This window comes from Lupinus angustifolius, chromosome LG18, assembly GCF_001865875.1.
Source record: "Lupinus angustifolius cultivar Tanjil chromosome LG18, LupAngTanjil_v1.0, whole genome shotgun sequence".
NCBI classification, from domain to species: domain Eukaryota; kingdom Viridiplantae; phylum Streptophyta; class Magnoliopsida; order Fabales; family Fabaceae; genus Lupinus; species Lupinus angustifolius.
The window spans coordinates 2862679-2884878 of record NC_032026.1 but is presented as its reverse complement, the minus strand read 5'-3'; the positions used below and the strand labels follow the sequence as shown (position 1 = coordinate 2884878).

The window sequence follows — 22200 nt, the reverse complement described above, 5'->3', positions numbered from 1 at the left end:
GGAGCTAGACGTGGACAAGTGCAAGGATGTACACAAAAGCAATATGAATTTTAGTGTTCAAGATTGCCAAAACTGCAATTCTTATTGCAGGCTTGTTCAGATCAAGTGCAACCTTCTTGGCCGAAGCTATTTCATGCATTTGGGCTCTCCTAGTCTATGCAACCTTAATTGTTTAAGTCATAAGTCCATTAAGCTCAGAGATTGTGAGGTCATTATGTGTAATGTTCACAATTCAGAAGCTAACCGTTCATTCTTATGGCTTAGGCACATTAAACATGTGTTAAATATGTTTGTCAAATTAGTTGGTTAAGGTAGTTAGGTAGTTTGTTAAGCCTTTTTGTTTTTGGCTTTAGGCGTTGTAGTTTTAGTTATCTGATTCTTATATATTTGAAGTAACTCTCCTATTGTATTTCAAGTTTTATTATTCAATCAATAATAAATATCAAGATGCAATTATTTAATCTCTTGTGTTTCTTCTTCGGGTTTTTCATACCTCTCTTTATTTCTTATTCATCATCAAAGGGAGTTTTTGGGGTATGACTTCAGTCATTGTATTAGTAGAGCAAAATGAACTTGTATTACTCTTTGGGTTCTTTTTCCTCTTCAATGAACTTGTATAATACCTTTCATAAAAGGAAAATGTTATATGTACAACTAATTTGTACATGGATGTAACATATATCATAAAATAATATTTTATTTATTAATGATTGATTTATAAGTAATATTGTCACTTGCTTATAGGTATGAAGATTAGTATGAAAATATAGTAAGAGAATATAACATTGCTCTTTTGTCTCATTTTCAGTTAACTTAAAATATTAGGTGTGGATGTTAGATGTGTGAATTATTTGTTTGGATAACAATATTCGTTGTAATAAAATATGTTCATTAAAGTGTGTGGTTAGATGATAACACAAACCGACCTTAGCTCAGTTGGTAGAGCGGAGGACTGTAGTGAGATAATATCTCAAAGATATCCTTAGGTCGCTGGTTCGAATCCGGCAGGTCGGATTTCATTTTTTATATTATTTTGGACATTCTCACGTTTCTTTATTATTATACATATGAATATGATCTTGTTTTTTCTCCTCTTAATGTTGTCAAGCAGAAAATATTTAAATAGGTAAAATTGTTGTACTTTAAGCACAATATTTACTTCAAAGTTTATCTTGTTTTCACCCCTAAAAATATTAGTGGTTTATTTGTGAGTTAATTTTTAAAGAAGAAATACAATAAAAAGAAAGAACAAAAACCTATTCTTTCAGATCTTGTCTCATATATTGTCAATGAAAACATATATCACATCAATTGAAAATGTTAATTATTTATTATTATTATTATTATTATTTTTGCTTTATTATCATTGATTGTGGGTTACATATAACACGAGTTATAGGATAATAGATTTGTGTTTGAAAGAGAAGGCATATGAACCATAGAATGCACTTATAACACAGTCTCAAGTTTTTTATTATTCTTATTTATCCTCCAAAAACCAACTCATATAAACACTAAAAATTTAGTTTTTTTCTCCATCTATGATGATGGTTGTATTTGTTTTCACAATATTTTCACCTAAAATGTATAAGCAAAATATAGTAAGTTGTAATAATAATTAAATAACAGAAGTATTTATGTAATGTGGTATATCTAAGTTGTGCAAGCGTTAAAGTAGGAGTGTGACATGCCCTCTCAACTAGACTTAGTATTGTCACGCGTATTTGTCTTATTTAGAGGTTATCTCTTTCAAAATCACAATACTCTAGTCAATTAACATTTTTAGACTAATATACAAAATATTAATTGATGTTTTTAAATTTTTTATTTTAATTAAGTGATACCAATATTGATAAAATTGTATCATAAATATTAATTTGTGGAAACAATTAACATTCTTCGATTGCTATATTGGATATGCACCAGATCCAGTGGAAACCAGCCAGTATTCCTTAAAACCAATAAACCAATCGAGTTGACACTAAACCAGCCGGTTGTTGTATTTAAGAAAAAAGAACCAATCTTAGATTCCTTCTTACACTTATATAAAACTCAATCACTTTTCTTTATATATATATAGGGAGAGAGAGAGGGAGGATTGTGATTGGAAAAAGTATTATCTTTGAGTTTGGTTTGATGTTAAGGGGATTAGATATATATATAGAGGGAGGGAGGGAGATGAAGGATTTTGATTGGAAAAATAGATTCTTTTATTATCTTTGAGTTTGGTTTGATTTTAAGGGGATTAGTGAAAAATAATGTTATCATATTGTAATATCACCATTTTTATCCAAGTTATTCACACATTTTAGGAAATCAATAAATGATATAGAATAAAAATGTATATATAATAATAGTGTAAAAGACTTTTAAATATGAGAAAATATATGTACTCAGTGCAAAAGTTTTATATAATGTAAGTATATTATCCACCATATTATAGGTTTATATATATTAATATATAAGTAGACATGTCCGATTTAATCAGCATACGATTTAATTATTGAATCACTGATTGAACCATCATACTACTATATCGTACTTTAACCGATATGATTTTAAGAAGACTTAAAAGACACTTTTTTATTATAATAACAATTGGGATAGACACTAACTTTTGATTCGCCCTTAGCTGTCCCATTATTGTATCACGTGAAAGTGGTAACTAATACAACCATATCTTTTTCTTTTGAACTAAGCAAGCCAATTAATTGCAAATACTCTTGCACACTATATCTAATTCTATAGATTATCTGTACAAGGATAAACAACAATTGCGGAAACAACCTCTTCATTTACGAGTCGTATATATCTTCCATAGACCCTAGTTGGTGGGACTCTGGATCGCATTTTTTTGAAGAGGACTACAAGTCTACAACCAGTGCTATGGATTCACTCTTCTAAAGTGCATAAAACAGAACTTCCCTGTTTTATTCTGATTTTTTAATAACATCCTATGATTTTTTAATAACATCCTATTTCATATTTCAGAATTTACAAACCCAAAGGGGAAGGAACATATTCTGCCATACAACATCAGAAGAACATGAATTCAGAAATGTGACAACATAATTCTAACACAAACACAATTTGTAATAACCCATTCTACAAATGTCCACCCTCAAAGCTAATCAAAGAAACTATATTACCAACAGTACAGTACATACATGTTTACAGCAGTTTCAAAGAGTAAACATGCAAAACACTCTGAAACCAGCTAGGATGCTGCTTGTTTCCAAGTTAATCAGTTTTATAGTCCTGGATCTCATGTGATCGTCCGTTCCGGTTAGTGCCGTTTGTCTCATGTGATCGTCCGTTCTGGTTAGTGCCGTTTGTCTCATGTGATCGTCCATTCTGCCTAGTGCCGTTTGTCGACTCACGCTTCAATAAATCAATTCAAAAAATAGCAATTAGATGGAGGAAAAAAACATCATCTCAAATTGTATAGCTAAATAAGTTGAAGTACAAAAACAAGTGTCTAAAGAATTGAGTAAGATAAAAATATTTTTAAGGTGTAACTGAAGGGACATGTTATCATGTTTCTCAAAGATTAAGCAAGGTTTATAAATTTACCATCCCCATTAGTTTCTTCTGAAACCTATAACCCTGTGACATAAGAAAGTACAATTATTAGAAGCCAATTTTATAACAATAACAACCGTCAAGCCTTAATCTCACTAGATGATTTTGGCTAGATGGATAGAACGATATCATAAATCATGTTCATTAACAAAGATAAACATAGAAGTCAATTTTACATGTGAAAAAAATGTGCAGAATTTTATGTATGAAGAGAACTCCAGAATCATGATATAACCTTGTCAGTTCCATAGATGTAATCACAGTATGTGAAAACGGAAGCGAAATTGCTATGGCTTTGTCCTCCAACAAAATGATGGTAATCATGATAGTCAGCGCCGCCATAAAATGGAATATATTTCGTGAGACTCCAGGGGAAGTCATACCTGACAAGTAACAAACAACATATAAAGATTGAGTACCAAAGTTGCAACACAAAAACTAGAGAAGATCAGTGAGAAAATGTTCCAGAAAGGAGAAAGGGGGAGGAAGAGTTGGATAACATTTCTGTTTATCAATGTGGTAAAGAAAGAATGGCAATTTCTGTGACATTCAGGTTGCAAGCACCACCAGAATATTGTGTAATTTGTGTATCAATGAAGCTAACCATCATGCTAATGTATAACATATACATGCACATGTTCAGTGAACAATGGCCTTCCTATAAACATAACATTTATAGCACTCATACCAGACCTATAAACTGCAGAAGTGACTTATAAAACAGCTTAACCATCAGTTATGCATTCACCTGTACTACATTGTTGAGACAACAATGACTACAAAGATTTATTTCACAGCTTAGGTGGTAACATCATATATATGGAGCAAAATGAGGTAAAAGTTTTGTCAAAGACTAATTGCAATTTAACTTCTGGTTGCCAGATTGATCATAACATACAAACTGGTCCCTAAATATAGTAAAAATAAAAATAAAATAAAAATCTTTGGTTCTAACAAACTACATAGGCCCCACAAGTTTTTCACAGGCAAGTTCCTCGGCTTCGGTACTAAAATTTAAACCTAATGTAATAATTTCACATTGTTCTACCTAGTGGGATTAAGACTTAGTAGTTGTTAAATAATTACTAACAGAAAATGCAATGCTCCTCAACCTTCTTACCACATTGCTCATGTTGAAAACCCAAACTTGGATGCAAATCAGTATGTTTAAGCCATTTACCATTATAAATTGTATCTCTACTGTCCTTGCAGTGAGAATCTATGTAAACTGATGCAATAAAATCAATTGTGGTGAAGACAAAACTTATCCCACTTCATCCATGATCTGTCTTCATCCAATCATTTCAAGCACAATAATTGCCAACCATTTTATTATTAGTGAACTTTACTTTCTTCTAAATCCCCATCTTACAAATAAACAAAGTAATGTAAAGAAGAAAACAAGATGAAGAAACCAAAAATAAAAATCAAATCGTATGAGTTTCATATTTTTTTTGGAACTATCAAGGGTATCCCATCATATTTTGGGTAAGGATCTAATTCATTTCAAGGTACACTTGAATGTCTCTCACAACAAATGTCACTTCCAGAAATTGAACTCTTGACATTTTAGTCTTTTTGGGAATCTATAAGACCTTAAACCACTAGAACAACACCTTGTTAAACAACTTCTCATGACATCTTATAGTTTTACTAGCACAGTATACATCATTACATGTACCAGATGTAACCCATCAAGTGTCACTACAAATTGTCTAATTTAGTTGTTCAAATTATATCTTTCAAACAAAGATCAACAACTACATCAAAGCTTTAATCAAATTAGGTGGGGCCGACCATTCAAACAAAGATCTTAAAATAAAAAAGGTGTCAAACTAATCATCCGTCCCAAAAAAGAGAAAAAGATAAGGCACTATTAGAAATCAATCAAATCAAAATCACTTTACACAGATTTTTATCACACAAAAGAAACATTTACCCGCTGTGTGTTTCAATAGCCTCAATCTGTCGCAACGCAATCCATAACCAGAAAGTGATCATGTGACCAGGAACAATAGCAGGTCCCAGAAATGATGGAATTCCAAGAATCAAAATTTCAGCCCAATGTGCATATGGTGCAGCAAACCCAATCGGAGCTTGATATTCATGGTGAACCTTGTGAATCTTCTCGTAACCCCATTTGTTATGAAGAAATCTATGGATCCAGTAATTGGTGTAATCTTCTATCATGAAATATACCAACAATTGCAATAACACCACCCACCATGATGGTAATGGCAACCCTGTGCTGATCCCAATCATCTGATAATAACAACAAAAAACAATTAACAAAATTGAAGAAAAAAATATGAGTATTTATTATACCTATTTTTCACTAAATAGATCTTAATTCAGGGTCAAGGTTTTAATTTTTAAGGCTTTAGAAGTCGCCAAAACCATATCACAACTACAATTGTGGCTGAATTGCTCGCATTTGCACATAACTGTCCAAAACGTTAAGGTTTTCGGAATCTCGAAAAATGAGAGAGTGATCATTACTTAAAACCTTGTTTAAGGTTTTAAACTGTTGGTCACAATCACATCACAGTCACAATTGCACAACATTGTATCTGGTGATTGCAATTGCCATCACATCTGTGTGGTACAAATTGCAATTGCCACCTCATCAACTCCGGCAGACAATTGCATTAAATAAAATATAACTACAACCACAATTTAAAACTTCGGAAACCGATATTTATTAATAGATTCGTAAAATGAAAATAACCTTGATAGAAGGATAAGACACGAGCTGAAGAGGTCCAACGACAAAGAAGAACATGAACATAACATCTTTATAACATTTAAACATTTCCTTAAACGAAAGACGAACATTGAATTGAATCTTATACTTATCAAACGGCAATACGCGTTTGATTTCAAGAAAAATAAGAGGGAGAGGAACGAGAGAGAAGATGATGAATAGGAAGAGAATATTATGGCAGAAAAGGAAGTAATCAGATTTCTTCGCTGAGTAATTGAACCATAGGGTTTCAGCGACGGTGAGGTTTCGGCCGAGAGCCGCCGTGGCTTCCGGTAGGGAGTTATAGGGAAGCATTGGAGACGGCGGCGATGACGGCGGCGGAGGGTAGGGTTGGGGAAGAGATGGAAAGTGAAATAAAAGAATGAAGAGATGATAATAATAATAATAATATAAGAAAATAGAAAAGGAAAAAGGTTATTGGAGAATTGGAATGCTTCGCTGGAGGGTTTGTCTGTTACAAATATTTGCGGGAAATTTTGAAGTAATTGACAACTCTTACTTCTGATTTATAGATGTAGAAAATGATGAAATTCAAGACTGAAAACTGAAAAGTAAGGTGGAAGGTTTTTTTAACCAATGTATCTCTTTACTTTATTTTTATTTTTTTGTAGTAGAAAGCGTATTTCATTTGCTTTTTTTTGGTAAATAATTAATATTTTTCGAGATGTGTAGTTGTCTCTTCAAGCAAATATCATTTTCAGGAATCAAATCATTTACCTTTTGATCACCAAATGACTTTACACTCTTATTTTTTTAGGGTTAAGATTTATGCAGGTTGATAAGAGGTATTGGAATCTAGCTTGTTTATCATTGGTTAAAGGCTGAGAAGCAAATTGAATGGTGAAAAATTAGTGGCTTAATGTTGATAGATTGGCTTACTGGATTGAAAATATTTGATAAAATTAGATAATCAACTAGTTTATAAATGTAAAATGAGCTTGAAAGATTATAAAATATATGTTATATCAACCGGATATGAATTATAAGCATAGAGCTTATATACAAAATAAATAATAAATAGTACCCTTCTCAATACACATTGCTATTAGTTTTAAAAAAAAATAAACATGTTGCTTATCTTATGATCTATTTAGAGTCTATTTGCATGTTGAGTTTTGAAGGAAAATGAATAGAAATAGATGCTTAGAGTTATGAATTATACTTATAAAATATTTCTTCTAAGTCTTCTCTTTCTTTTTTTTTTCCTTTCAAAATCTAACTTACATATAGACTCTTAATGTTGTACCAAACACACGCTAACTACCAACGGACGTTGGTTCAAGTGGTACATACTTGATTTTCCTTAAGCAAGGTCTCGGCTTCAAGTCTTGTGAATGGAAAAATGTTCGCTGAGATAGTTAACCACACGTACTTGTAGATGTTCCCGGCTCTGAAAGGATTGCCTTCAGTGCGAGGATACCTGTGGGAAACCAAAAACACACACTAACTTTCAAATCAAGGTAGTTATTTTTTTCTTCTCAAAGGTGGATTTTTTTACCAATAAGGTGTTAGTATAAGATCTGCTAGATCCCAAGATGATCAAAAGGTCAAGGATACGATTCTTGGGATCGACACTTGTTGGAGGGGCAGCTACGAACCTCGAAATAGATTGGTTCATCACCCAAAAGATAAAAAATATCATTAATAGTACCAAAAAATGTGAATTTTTTTATAATTATTTCACAAACTTACTTCATAATTCTAAAATCCTCTACTTCTTTTTAATTTTTTCTAAAACTCAACTCACAACAATTAACAATTCACCACCACCTTGGATCCATAAACTTTCACCAATGGCAAAAGATTAATGATATATCATTATACTAAATCATCATACTAATTATCATATCTATAAGAAAGTGACATATGTCACTTACAAATCAATCACAATAAATAAAGTATTATCTTATGACATATATTGTTTTTCTATGGATAGAAGAATTAATAAGAAGATTTAGTAACAAGATATATAATTTTGCAATGCAAAAATCAGCAGATTAAATTAACGGTTGCAAAAAATCATTAATATATTTATTGTCTTGCGTTTCCTTTAAAAATTTCCAAATAGTTTAGTCATCATGTGACACTCTCACACCACATGGCATGCACGTATATCCTGGTCGAATGGGCCCACCTCCTGCCCTTAGTACATAGAGATCATATATCCAATATCCTTATTCGTGTCCTCAATTATATATTTATCTAATTAGAAAGTGATATACTCAACTAAAAAAAATTATAAACTAATATTTTTATATTATTTATTTGAATTTTATTGACTAGGAGTATAGCTATATCATTTTTTTTAAATAGTGGCAACTTGTAAGTATCATACCTAAATTATGATCATCTTTGTTGTCTTGTAAAACTCAGACTAACTCTTCTAGTGTATTGATTAAAATAAGATACATAAAAAACATATCATGTAGTGATAAAAACTATGGCTTTCATGTGTTAACGACCCTTGATGTAAAAGATAGTCAAACTTTAAAAAGTCAAGAAAAATAAAAGAAGAAATGAGTGTTAAAAATGAAATTTTTTTTTACTGTCATTATACTATTCACAATTTATATTTAATAATTATTGACTTTTAAATATAAATAAGATATATAAATAGTGAATGATATATTAATGTGTATAAATTCTTACACTAATATTGTATATATATTGCACTCTTAATAATGAAAGGGTATTCATTTACTTAAAGAGTGGATTTAAAAAACTTATTTCATATCTTAGTCATCAATTTTAGGGAAATTCAATAGTTTATCAGTTTTTTAAACTAACTCTTGAAGTAAGTCTCCTCCCTCCAATATAAACAACCAAGTTAGTAAGAATCAACCTTGGCAATTTTTTTACTGCTTTTATCGGACATGGAAAATACATATGGTCGTGAATTATGTAGCCACATAAAAAACTTTATACTTTCAAAACATAATCATTAAAATCTAAAATAAAACTATATCCAAAATGATGAATCTAGATTTTGGATTCAGATTTTTTAGTACTACTAAAAATATCTCTTTACTTTTATTGGTAAGAAAATAATTTCTTTCAGTGTTCGTGGTTACTCCTCCAAACAAGTGTTGCTTAGTAGAATCAAACCTTCAATTTTCTTTTTTTAGTAAATGATGGTTCTACATTAATAAACCCTCACACTATGCATAACATTTTCTACAGACGCAATACATTTTTATTGTGACCATTGAGCTATCGGTGTGACTTTTCATAGTCTCATCTATTATCTATACTGATGTTTTCATTCATCCTAATTTCATTGAATCTCATTCACATTACAATTATAAAAAATTTATTCAGAATATTTATTATTAATTAATTTTATGTAAATTCAATAAATGTAATCAAATGTCATGTAATATAACTATATTTAATTAAAATAGTCTTTCTTCCAATCAATATCCCATATTCTACTTTGTTGATAGGTCAAAAGATAAAAATGGAATTAATAAAAAATAATGAATGTCTTCAAGTTCAAAATTGGCAAATAAAATATTAGTTAATAAGTCGTTTCATGAATTAATTTTTTATTTAATATGTAATGATAGGGTAAATAAGTCTATACATTTTAAAATTGATAAATTAACATTTATTGTTTTTTCTTCTTATTACCAAAATAAAAGCGCAAATGGTGAGATATTATCAATTCCAAAACTTAGAATCCAATTCCAGAATTTGTGAATCAAAAGAGAACACATTAAAATCCAATTCCAAAATTTGCTCAAACAAAAGAGGATATATTTTTTTTTAAATTATATTACTAGTTTTTTTCCCAAGAGGCATCATCTTCAAGCAATAGGAAATATCAGCACACTAAGCATACATCTGGTATAGATTATATTTTTAGTTTCATATTATAAATTGTGAGATTATAATTTGTTAAGATTATAATCTATTTATGTTTGGGTACCTTAGTTGAAAACTGAATTTAAACTAATCTATTTTGCTTAAGTAAGGTAAAAAGATTGTTTTTTACATCATAAATTACAGAAATTGATATGAGGTTATTTGTTTATGTTATGATTATTTTGGATGTTTTTACACTATTTTTTAGATATACATTTTTTTAATACTTACCATCGAATATATTTTTGATATACTTTTTTTGGTATGGCATTGGTTTATGTATTTTGGCTTTAGAATAGTTTGATACTTTTCTGATTTTATTTTTGGTATAAAATATGGACAAGACAATGAATATATCATTGTAACAGTAGCAGCTTGTAGCTAAAACTAGTCATTACAAATTGAATCAAAGCACGAAGTGTATGCAATTACATAGTGAAAATGTTCTGATTATAGTAAAATTATTACAACTTAATAAGTTATGGTGGTTGGTTGAATAGTAAAAAGAAGGAGAAAGATAAAGTTATGATGTGGTAAAATGAGAAATGAAAAATTGAAAAAATTAAATATTCATATATATATATATATATATTTATTTATTTACGATAAATTTTTAATATTGCATAAGAAAGATTAAAAATTTTATTAAAATAAAATACAATATAAAAACCAATATCATTATTACAAAGATAACATGACACATAAATAAATAGAAGTTGTTAAACTTGAATTAACAATTCACAAAATAAATAATACACGAATGTCAAGCTTTATACAAAAAAAAAATAATAAGTTATGGTGATGATGTGAAGAGTTACTCGTGTTCGGTGGAAGAGTAAAATGATGAGAGAGATAAAGTTATGTTGGGATAAAATGAGAAATGAATTAAAAAATAAACTAATAAAAAATAAGCGAGCCCATGATTTTGAAACTTATATTTTTTGCTTATTTTTTCAAACAAAAAGGAGAGTTTATAATTTCATTTAGTTGCCAAACATACATACTTTATATTTTTAGCTTATTTTTCAAAAAATAAGCATAAGCTACAAAATCTAAGCTATACCAAACATGGGCTATGTTTTTAGTTTCCGTTTATAAATTGTGAGATTATAATATGTTTATGTTTAAGTACTTTAGTTGAAAACTAAATATAAACTAATATTTTTTGTTTGGGTAAGGTAAAAAGATTGTTTTTTTACATAGTAAATTGCAGAAAATGGTACGACGTTATTTGTTTATGTTATGATTATTTTGATTGCTTTTTACACTATTTTTAAATATACATTTTTTTAATATTTACCATCATATATATTTTTACTATAAATTTTTAATATTTCATAATGAAAGTGCAAAGTGTCAAGGATTGCACTAGCAATGTTTTTGCCTATGTTTTGATGAAGACAATGACTTAATTAAAGCTTGAAGATGACTCAATAATCAACATGTCTAAAACTCATTGGTCATATCTAGACTAGGTTATATCAATACAGTCATAATTCTAAGTAGTATGGGATGTGTGCCTTAGCAGTGAGTATAGGTGAGGTAAACCTAGATGCAAGTCTCACAAGCCATTATAATTGTCATATCATATTCATGAGATATATCATCTAGTTTATTGTATGTTCATGCATTAATCTTACATGTTATATGTGCATATTAGGCATAATATAATTGCTAAAACATGTATAGGAGTTAAGCATATCATATGAGTAGTTTGCCTTTTTAATCACGTTTTTAATATGTTGGTTAATCGATTAACGTGGTGACTTAATCGATTAACTCAACTGTTTCCTGTTATATCTGTTTTTCTGTTACAACTGTTTTTTGTTTAATCATGTTATACTGGTTAATCGATTAACGTGGTAACTTAATCAATTAACATGTATGTTTTATGTTATAATTGTTTTCTGTTTTAACTGCTTAACTGAATGCAACGGTTTGTAGGGTCAAATCTGTTTTCAGTTTAGGAAAATTGCAGAGACGTGTAGCTTTGCATACTATTGTTTAGAATTGATTAGAGAGCATATTTTCGTGATTTACTTTGTATTTTGCAGAGAGAAATGCATGTGTGAGGAAGAGAGATTAACATGCTTTGTTGAAGTTGTTCATTGTGTATTGCTTGCTGTTTTCATAGGCTTAATCTCATCCATTCTTTTCTTACATGTTCATGCATTCTTGATAGAGATTCTTATAGAGATATTTTGTGTTTACTGTTTTTGATTAACTCACATATGCATGATGACTTGAGTGACTTGAGAGTGGGTTAATCTTTGAGGTTTTTCATAGTTATATTTTGAGCATTTTAGTGCTTGGTAAACCTTGTTTTTGTATATTGGATTAGTCTTCTGGTGTCTTACCACGATTGAGATAGAGTGATTCTTTACCAAGGCTAGGAGATCTTGAATTGAGAACGAGAATCTTGACTGGGGCTGGTTCGTGAGAAAGGTTTTCTCAGGCGATAGGGATAGTCAAACCAAGGATTAGAGGTTCTATGAATTCAAGAAAGAAGCATCTTGAGTCTTGTAAATTGAATTGGTGTATGTGATTATACTTGTATTCAATATAGTGAAGAAGAAAATCTTCGAAGATCATAAGGGGAGGCCTAGATGTTGTTTGCAGTGGACCGCAAACGAACCAGGATAAAAATTCATCTGTGCAAGCTGTTCTCTCTTAATCTCCTTTATAATTCTTACTGTTTTTAATTCGAATTTGAAGCTGATATTTTGCATGCTTATACCTTGCTTTATTCTTATTAATATTGCATAAAGATATCTGATGTATCTCTGCTTATCTGTTGATAAATAACTGTGCAAATAGCTGCTCTGATAATTCTATTTCTGTTGTGCGTTAATTGATTAAGCTCACTGGTTAATCGATCATCTGGGTTGTTTCCAGAACTTGGTTTTGGTGCGAGAAGTGGTGATTGATAACTGCTACACCTATTCAACCCTCCTTCTAGGTGTGTATAGGCCACTGATATATACATAACACATAACAAATGCTAAATAAAATAAAATATAATATAAAACAAATCAATAAATAATAATTTATTTATATAATTAAACAAAATAAATAATACACAAATATCAAGTTTTATATAAAAGTTTTAATAAGTTATGGTGATGATGTGAAGAGTTATAGAGTTTGGTGGAAGAGTAAAAATGAGAAGAAAGATAAAATTATGTTGGGGTAAAATGGGAAGTGAATTTTAAAAAAAAAATAAGCTAACAAAAAATAAATCAATCCATGATTTTGGAGCGTATACATTTGGCTTATTTTTTCAAGAAACAAATTAAGATAATTTCATCTGGTTGCCAAACATACATAGTTTATATTTTCAACTTAGTTTTTTTTTTAAAATAAGCAAAATCTACAAAAACAAAAAAATAAGTCATACCAAACATGAGCTAAAACTATGACGAAAGATTATTATGATCAAACTACACTAAAGTTGAGACAAAAATATATTATGAGTTGAATGAATGTCATAGGAATGAATGTCGTGCGAAGGTTGTCTAGGATTTAGCGTTTGAATGAACGAGTGTGTGAAATTTTTTGTTTAGATATGTGAGAATCAAATATTCAATATTGCTCACTACTATAAGTATTATTGATTCTGTTATAATTCTCAAATATCACACATTCCATGATGAGTCATAGAGAAAGAAGAAGCAATCTTGTTATTGTTGAAGAAAATGCAAGTGTTTATTATTGAAGGTGAAACCTTCATTTTATACAAGAAGTGAAAGGTTAGTTACTAACTAACCCAACATAAAACTAAAACAAGAAAGGGAAGACAACTAACAAGTATTGGACTTATACTAATCAGAAGCCCAATGCAAAAAATGAAGAGAGAAAAACAAAGAAATAAAATCAGAAAATGGAGTTAGGCCATAAAGCATTAAAGGCACATATTAAAACATAAAAACCATAACAAGGAGCTTAAGGTTTAAGATAACCATGGAAATTGCTTGAGCCTAGAGAAAGACACGATTTAACACCCTCAAGTTGGATGGAGCAAATCACAGTGGCCAAGCTTGATGATGAAGGTCTGGAAGGGTTTTGGTGGTAATGGTTTCGTGAAAGCATCATCAAGTTGTTTTGTGGTGGAGATAGGTAGAAGATGTACAATACCCTTTTGTATCTTTTCTCGTACAACATGGCAGTCAATTTTGATATGTTTAGTGTGCTCATGGAGAACTGGATTATGTGCTAGGTAAATGGTTCATTTGTTATCACATATAGGGATGTTGGATTGGACAAAGATAGGTGAAGATCGTAAAATAAGTAGTTGAGCCATTATATATCACAAACAGAACTGCCAAGGGCCCTATATTCAACTTCTGTGAATGATCTACTAACTGTGTTCTGTTTCTTAGTCTTCCAACATATTAAGCAAGATCCAAGGAATATACAAAAGCTTGTAATTGATTTGCGTGTATCCAAACATGATGTCCAATCTGAATTTGCGAAGGCTAAGAGCTTTAAGGTTGATGATGAAGAGAAGAGAAGACCTTGGGGTAAAGATAGGCTTTAAGATAATAAATTACTCTCATGGCTGCTTTATAGTGGGTATCTAATGGTTTACGCATGAAGATCATGAAATAAGTAGTTGAGCCATTGTATCTCACAAACAGTACTGCCAAGGGCCCTATATTCAGCTTCTGAGGATGATATACTAACTTTGTTTTGTTTCTTAGTCTTCCAAGAGATTAAGGAAGATCCAATGAATATACAAAAGCATGTAATTGATTTGTGTGTATCCAAACATGATGTCCAATCTGAATTTGTGAAGGATGAGAGCTTTAAGGTTGATAATGAAGAGAAGAGAAGACCTTGGGTAAGGAGAGGTTTTGAGATAATGAATTACTCTCATGGCTGCTTTATAGTGGGTATCAAATGTTTTAAGCATGAAGAGGCTTAATTGTTGGACAAAATAAGAAATGTCTTGTCTGGAAATGGTGAGGTATATGAGTCTGTCTAAAAGCCTTTTGTATGATGATGCGTCTAAGAGAGGGATGCCATCTTTGATTTGGAGTTTAGCGAATGGATCAAAGTTTGTTTTAGCAGGTTTAGAATCAAGTGAAACCAAGTCTTTAAGGGGGGAAATGTATATTTTCTTGGATTGATGTGTATCCCAATGGAAGATCTTTCAATATCTAAGCCTAAAAGGTATCTCAGTGGTCCTAGATCCTTGATTTTGTAAGAAGCATGGAGAATGTTTTTGACATGATTGATTTCAACAAATTTGTTTCATGTGAGCATAAGATCATCCACATACACACGAATTGTTGTGAAGGTGGTTAACCAGTTTGAGAGTGAAAATAACTCAGAGAAATCAACTTAGAAGAATGAGTTGCATGTCATTCTAGACTTGCTTGTTTTAATCCATAGAAATACTTGTGAAGTTTGCAAACAAGGGGTGATGATGATGGAACTAGTCCTCGTGGTGGATTCATGTAAGCATCTTCATGTATATCCCCTCGAAGGAAGACATTATTGATGTCAAGTTGTTCTAGGAGCCATGATTTGGCAACAAGCAAAGCCAAGATGACCCTAAGAGTTGTGATCTTGACCACATTGGAGAAGGTATCAAAGTAGCCCATTCCTTCGACTTAATTGTATCATTTAGCTACAAGTCTTGTATTGTATCTCTCCAAGCTTCCATCGACCTGAAATTTAATTATGTACACCCATTTGCAGCTAATGTGAGTCTTGTCTATTGATAGCTGAACCATAGACCAAGTTTTATTGACTTTAAGGGTCTGAAATTCTACTAGTGTGGCTTCTTTCCAACAAGGCATAGTGTCGACTTGTTTGTAAGAGTGAGGTTCTGTTGTGGCAGAGATAGCACAACATAATTTCCTATAAGAAGTAGAGTAGTTAGTGTAGTTGAGAGCATAAGATAAAGGATAAGGAATACTTGATGAAGAGGTTTTGTTATTAGGTTGTGGCTTAGGAAGGGGTTGAGATTGAATGAGATTTGAGTGGCAATCTTGTAGGTGGGTGGATGGTCTTTTTGTTCTGAGTGAGTGCCTTAAAGGAATTTTGGGAGATGTGGGTGAGTTGAGATTAATATTGTTGTTCTAAGTATATATGTAGGAGGAGTGATTTGGCTTCGGGTTAATGTGAGGAGCAATGATTGTGTTTGGTGAAATCTTTAGGGTTATGTTGAAAGGTAAATTGGTTCTCATAAAAAAATAACATGTTTAGAAGGGATAATGTCAAGAGAATTCAAATCATATTGAGTGAAACATTTGGTTCCTTCTTTATATCCAAGGAAAACATCATTTCTTGATCTTGGTTAAAACTTAATTTTATGAGCAACAATGGTGTTAGCATAGCCTAGACAGCCAAAGACTTTAAGTTGGTCAATGGCAGGTTCCTTATTGTATAAGGATTGTTACGGGCTTTTGTTGTATAGAAAGGGGTGAGAATTATGTTGATTAGATGTACAACATGTTGTAAAGCAAAATTCCAGAATTTAGAGGGAATGTGGGATTGGAAGAAAAGAGTTTTAGCCATATTTAAAATGTGTTGATGCTTTCTTTCAACAATCTCATTTTGTTGGGGGGGTCTACACAACTTATTTGGTGTAATATCCATTTTGAATCTAAAAAATCATGTATTAAGAATTCTATGTCATTATCACTTCTTAGGCATTGAAGAGAAAGACATGGTTTGAAAATAATAAATCACACTCATTAAAACAAGCATTATTGAATATGTGAGAATCAATATTGCTTTATTCATTGAGTGTTGTTGAATCTTTAAGTCATTCAATCAATGATTATGAAGCAGTCGTTTTTTGTCGTACATATTTAACAATGTATATTGCGCCGAGCATTGTTGATTATGTCCACCCATCATTTAAAAGCGCTCCACACAAGGGCACTATTGAACGAGCATTATGAAAATAAAATTGTACTGTAGTGCCCATTTTGCTCAAAATTTATTGTAAAAATAATACGTAATTAAATTCTTTTGGTATATAATAGATACTGATTTTATTTTGCGCTTGCAAAATTTATTTAAACTTTCAATTTTGTTCAAAATTTAACATAAAATATATAATTTTTTTTAAATTATGCGTCAAAAATTTTCCTCATATTGGACCTACAACATATGATGACCAACTCTGCAACCTTTACTTCATCTGGTCCACACAATACCTATCTACAAGTAGTCATTAGAAGGCCGAGAGAAATCTATATCATTCATGTCCAAATTATCACAAAATTATTTTGTCCACAATAAAACATTCGGGTCAAAATCCTCTCCATTATTAGAGAGGGAAGTGGTATGAAAAAACCCAAGAAAAAATAAAATATAATGACACTTATATCATTTTTCTTTAGAATATCATGTCATTTTTACCGTTAACATTAAAAGAAAAATACTTCATTTTCTAATATTTTAGAGGATCTTATTCTTAAATACAACTCATGAATAACTCCAAACATCTTAAATGTTTTTAATCCCATAAAGTATGATTTTTTTTACTAATATCAAAATCAAAAGACTCTATTTTGCATTGGCTAAAAAATTTGATCAAGAAATAATTGTGTATAACCCCTCCTAATTGTATTTTTGAAGATACTCTTACTAACTTTATACCAAATTTAGCTTCCATATTTGAATAGTGATTTTTTTTAATATTGTTTAAAGTCACATTACATCTAAGGATGACAATGGAAACCAAACATGTGAGTACTCACCCGAATCCAACCTGAATTTAATGGAAAAAACCCAATGTAATTGAGTTTTGATTTGGATTCGGGTTTTATTCAGGTTTAATTTTCGGGTCTAGGTTTGGTATAGCAACGACCCTATCCAGAACTTGTCCCGAAGTAATGTAACTCAATTTAAAATTGAAAGTTCTATCATTGCCCATTGTTTTTAATTTCTAATTTTGCTTTATATACTATTGGCTCTTCAAACATAAAAGAAATGAAATAATACAAGAGAAAATAGAAATGCTAAAGAAAAATGAAACAAAAATGATATTATATTTTCCTTAGTATATTTATTATTTTCGGGGTTTTTTGGGATCGAGTTATCCGAAACCCGACGAATTCGAGGATGATGTCTTTATTTTAACCCCGTTGAATTTGGGTTTGGGTTTTGAATTTCAGATTCAAGTTTAAGTATGTACAAACCTGACCCCAATCGATCATATTGTCATTCCTAATTACATGAAGTTATCCTCTTCCACAACACGATAACCATAAAGTATGATCATTGAGCATGTTGTTAACTTGAATCTGTTTCACATCAATGAGGATATAATCCTTGGACTACTAGTCATCTTTTGAAAAGTTGAAAACATGTGTTTTTTCACACCAATCCAAAACGTTAAACGTGTCAATTATATATTAATTCTTACATGATTGTAATTATTCCTAAAGATGATTTTTGAACATCTATTTGACAAGCCGAAAAACATTGTTGTTGTCATCTTATGTAATGGAAAAGGAGTTAGCTAGTACTTTAGGTTAGGAGAGCAAATCTAGATCATGACTTAACAAACATCATTAACTTGGCATCTTAATTTTGCAATCTTTTTCTTTTTAATCATTTTATTCCCTTCACGCTTAGTTGATGTCATTCTAACTAATGTTACCAACAAAGTTTTGGTCTAGTGGTTCAAAGTTTTGTTAGATCACGATGACTAAAATGTCAAAAGTTCGATTCCTGATAGCGACCTTTGTTTGAAAGAGCAGTCACTCACCTCAAAAGTAATTTGTTTATTACCTAAAAATGGTATTTCCTCATTCAATGAGTAAAAAATTAATCTCTTTCGCAGTATATGATTACCCTTCCTAACAAGTGACTCCCAAAAATTATTTTTTGTGGATCTAATAAGTCATTATATTATTAGACCAATATAAATACATAAATTTAATATAACACATATAAATTATATTTCTTAATACTAACACATACATATATGTATGTTCATGCTAATTCCATACAAGAGTAGAACAATCCCTGTATTTAATACTATAACTGAGTAATGCAGGAAAAACAATGATGGGGTGGGTCAAGATCTGAAGGGGTAAGACTGATATGATGATTTGGCTCTGTTATCAATAAGATCAGTGGTCTATGCGGTGATTATGATGTGATGGGTACAAATCATTTGGTGCGTCGACTATATTTCACACTCAAAAACACTATCCAACTACATTGCATGTTATGTGTTTTCTTCAAGGTATATATATTAATTTTTTTGTATTATCTTTTCACCATTTTGGTAAGAAATTAATTTTTTTTAAGGTGTATAATTCTTTTAATAAATTTTACTTTCAAGAATTAAATTATTAATCTTTTAATCATTCTAAGGATCTAACAGATTCTTATATTATTAGACCAATATTTTATTGGTGGAGATATACTAGTTTAAAAAACAAAAAAATATATATATACATAATAGTTTTTAGAGTGTTTTCATCTATCCTTTATATTCATAATATTTATTTGACAATATGTTTTAATTTAAATAGAATGTTAACAAAATTTATTAGATATATTATTTATTGGAAAGTGATATATTATTTAATTTAAACAATATGCTTAAGGTATTTTGACGCAAATCCTTGACTTAATTATCAATAAGGATTAAGTTTATATTACAAATTGACACCTTTATAATATAAAAATCATATACATTAATGAACATATCTTTATTAAATGTAAATTTATCTCTAATAGTCTAATGTAAAGCACAATTTGACAAATACCCTCAGGAATGCATGCTAAGGACTTAGGAATATAATTTGATTAGAGCATATTCAATGCTATGCTAAGAACTTACCTTACAAAAAGCATGGTTTACTTAGTATATATGTACTGAAGCATATATTCTTAGTAGTAAAATAATAATTAAAAATGGATAAATGTAAATTGTTGATGAATAAAATGTAGTAACTACATTGGAACTTTTCTTGGTATATGGTAACCATTGGAATATTGACTTAACTAAGAAAGCATGCTTAAATATTTTGATGATTTTCCAAGACAAACGTGCCCTTAACTCATAGGAGATATACTAACAATTGGAGATGAAAGGTAAAAAGAAACTTGTTTTCATATTAACAAGGGTTAAATATAAATTTTCAAGATTAATATATTCCTTACATAGCAAATACTCATTTCAGTCTCTCATATTTTTCGATCTTATCAGTTTGGTCTCACGAAAAAATGAAAAACTCAAAATGGTCCCAAAAAATTTCAAGTGTAAGTCAAATTAATCTTTTTTAAGTCATATTAGTCACTATCAGATGTTGTAAAATATATTAAAAATGACTAATTTGACTCACATTTAAAATTCTTAAGAATCATTTTAAATTTTTCAATTTTTTAAGGGACCAAACTGACAATATCAAAAAAAACATAAATGATTGAAATAAATATTTACTCTTTCCCTAAATAATACTTTTCCCATCTACTTAAAATGTCATAAAACCCATTGATTATGGACAATATTGATAATCTTGAATGTTGTGGAAACTGATTTGCATGCGGAATTGAAGCATGCCTTGAGTATCATATTGATGTGATTGTGTCCTATATATATATGTGTACAAAGCAATCTAGTGCAGTGCAATTGTGACTATTAATGGTCATGCTAGCTTTCCCAAAAAGGAGCTTTAAACGAAGTTGGATCCATTCATTGAAAACTACTATTACAAGGTGGGTCTTTTTTCATTATTTGCAATACGTTATCACTTTTTGAATTAGATGCATGGACCCACTTATATCATTATTCATTGCTCTTTTTTCTTGGTCAATAATTATTCTTTCACTTGTCAATTATATCTAAGCAAAAGAGCATGCACAGAGACACCTCACTACATTCATATGGTGAGGATATACGTTATTCACTAAGATGATAGTGGCACCACAAAAGTTATTGTGTAATATGATGCATATGTATTTCCTAAAATTGTGATATACATTTCTAAGTTGTGATTCCTTTATATTTATTGTAATTATGAAAAATGTAATCACACTTTCGCATCTCATAACAATAATGAATACAACCACAATTGTACTAACATATAATTGTTTTAAGTTTTCATCATTTTCATCTTAATTCCCTAACCACAATTGTTTACTCTTTTAACCTGTGTGAACTCCTAGTTGATTGGTAGCTATGTGAAGTGTACTTCCGACTAATGGGTGTCGTCCTCTGTCCTAAAATAAATATGTTCTTATGTTCCTGAAAAATCATCTTATTTATTGAAATGAGAATATGTGATCTTTATCTACTTCTGATAGGTTAATATCCTAAATAGGTGATTGGTTAACTGGTTATGATAGAGTCATTAAGAAATCGCGTTGATTAAACAAATTTCCGAAAGTTTTCAAAAGTTGTGTTGCTAAAAAAACAAGCTTTTGAGTGAGTTTTTTTATTTGTGTCATTCAGAAATCGTTTCGAATCAATACAATTTTTGAGTGAATTTTATATAAAAAATGAATAATTAAGAATCCTCAACCCAACATGACTTATGAGTGAGTTTTGTTTAAAAAAATTGGGTCACTTGTTCGTTTTTTTAATGAATAATGTATTTATGTAAATTATTTATTACAAATTAATACTAAGTTAAATAAAATTATATTATATAAACTAAAATTTAATAAAGAATATATGAAATTTATTATTAGTAATAATACTATATTAAATTTTATATATACGATATGGATGAGAGCTAAGATGAAAATATATATTTTTATCAAGGATAAATTAAGATAGATAAAATTATGTAATATAACTTATAATTTCATTTATAATGGTGAGTATTGATTAGTAGTATTAGAGTTATCAGTTTTAACTTTCACTTTTTAATTTACTTATATAATCTAAAATTTAAAATAATAAGATTAGCAATTTAATTTGGATGATAATAATTTAAAATATATAAAATTTATTATTAATGTTAATTGGATATTCTTAATCGAATTACCTTTTTAATAACAAGTATATA

The 22200-nt window shown here is 30.0% G+C and overlaps 1 protein-coding gene and 1 non-coding gene across 2 annotated transcripts; one reads left to right on the top strand and one right to left on the bottom strand.

Moving 5' to 3' along the window:
* Positions 922-1014, top strand: TRNAY-GUA. Its single transcript has 2 exons — positions 922-958; positions 979-1014. It is a non-coding gene; the product is annotated as a tRNA-Tyr (tRNA).
* LOC109333400 (methylsterol monooxygenase 1-1-like) lies at positions 3009-6791 on the bottom strand. Its single transcript, XM_019568876.1, has 5 exons — positions 6311-6791; positions 5522-5844; positions 3818-3965; positions 3574-3606; positions 3009-3381 (listed from the first exon to the last, which is right to left on the bottom strand). The coding sequence occupies exons 1-5, from the start codon at positions 6638-6640 to the stop codon at positions 3241-3243; spliced, it is 975 nt and encodes a 324-aa protein (XP_019424421.1). The 5' UTR covers positions 6641-6791; the 3' UTR covers positions 3009-3240.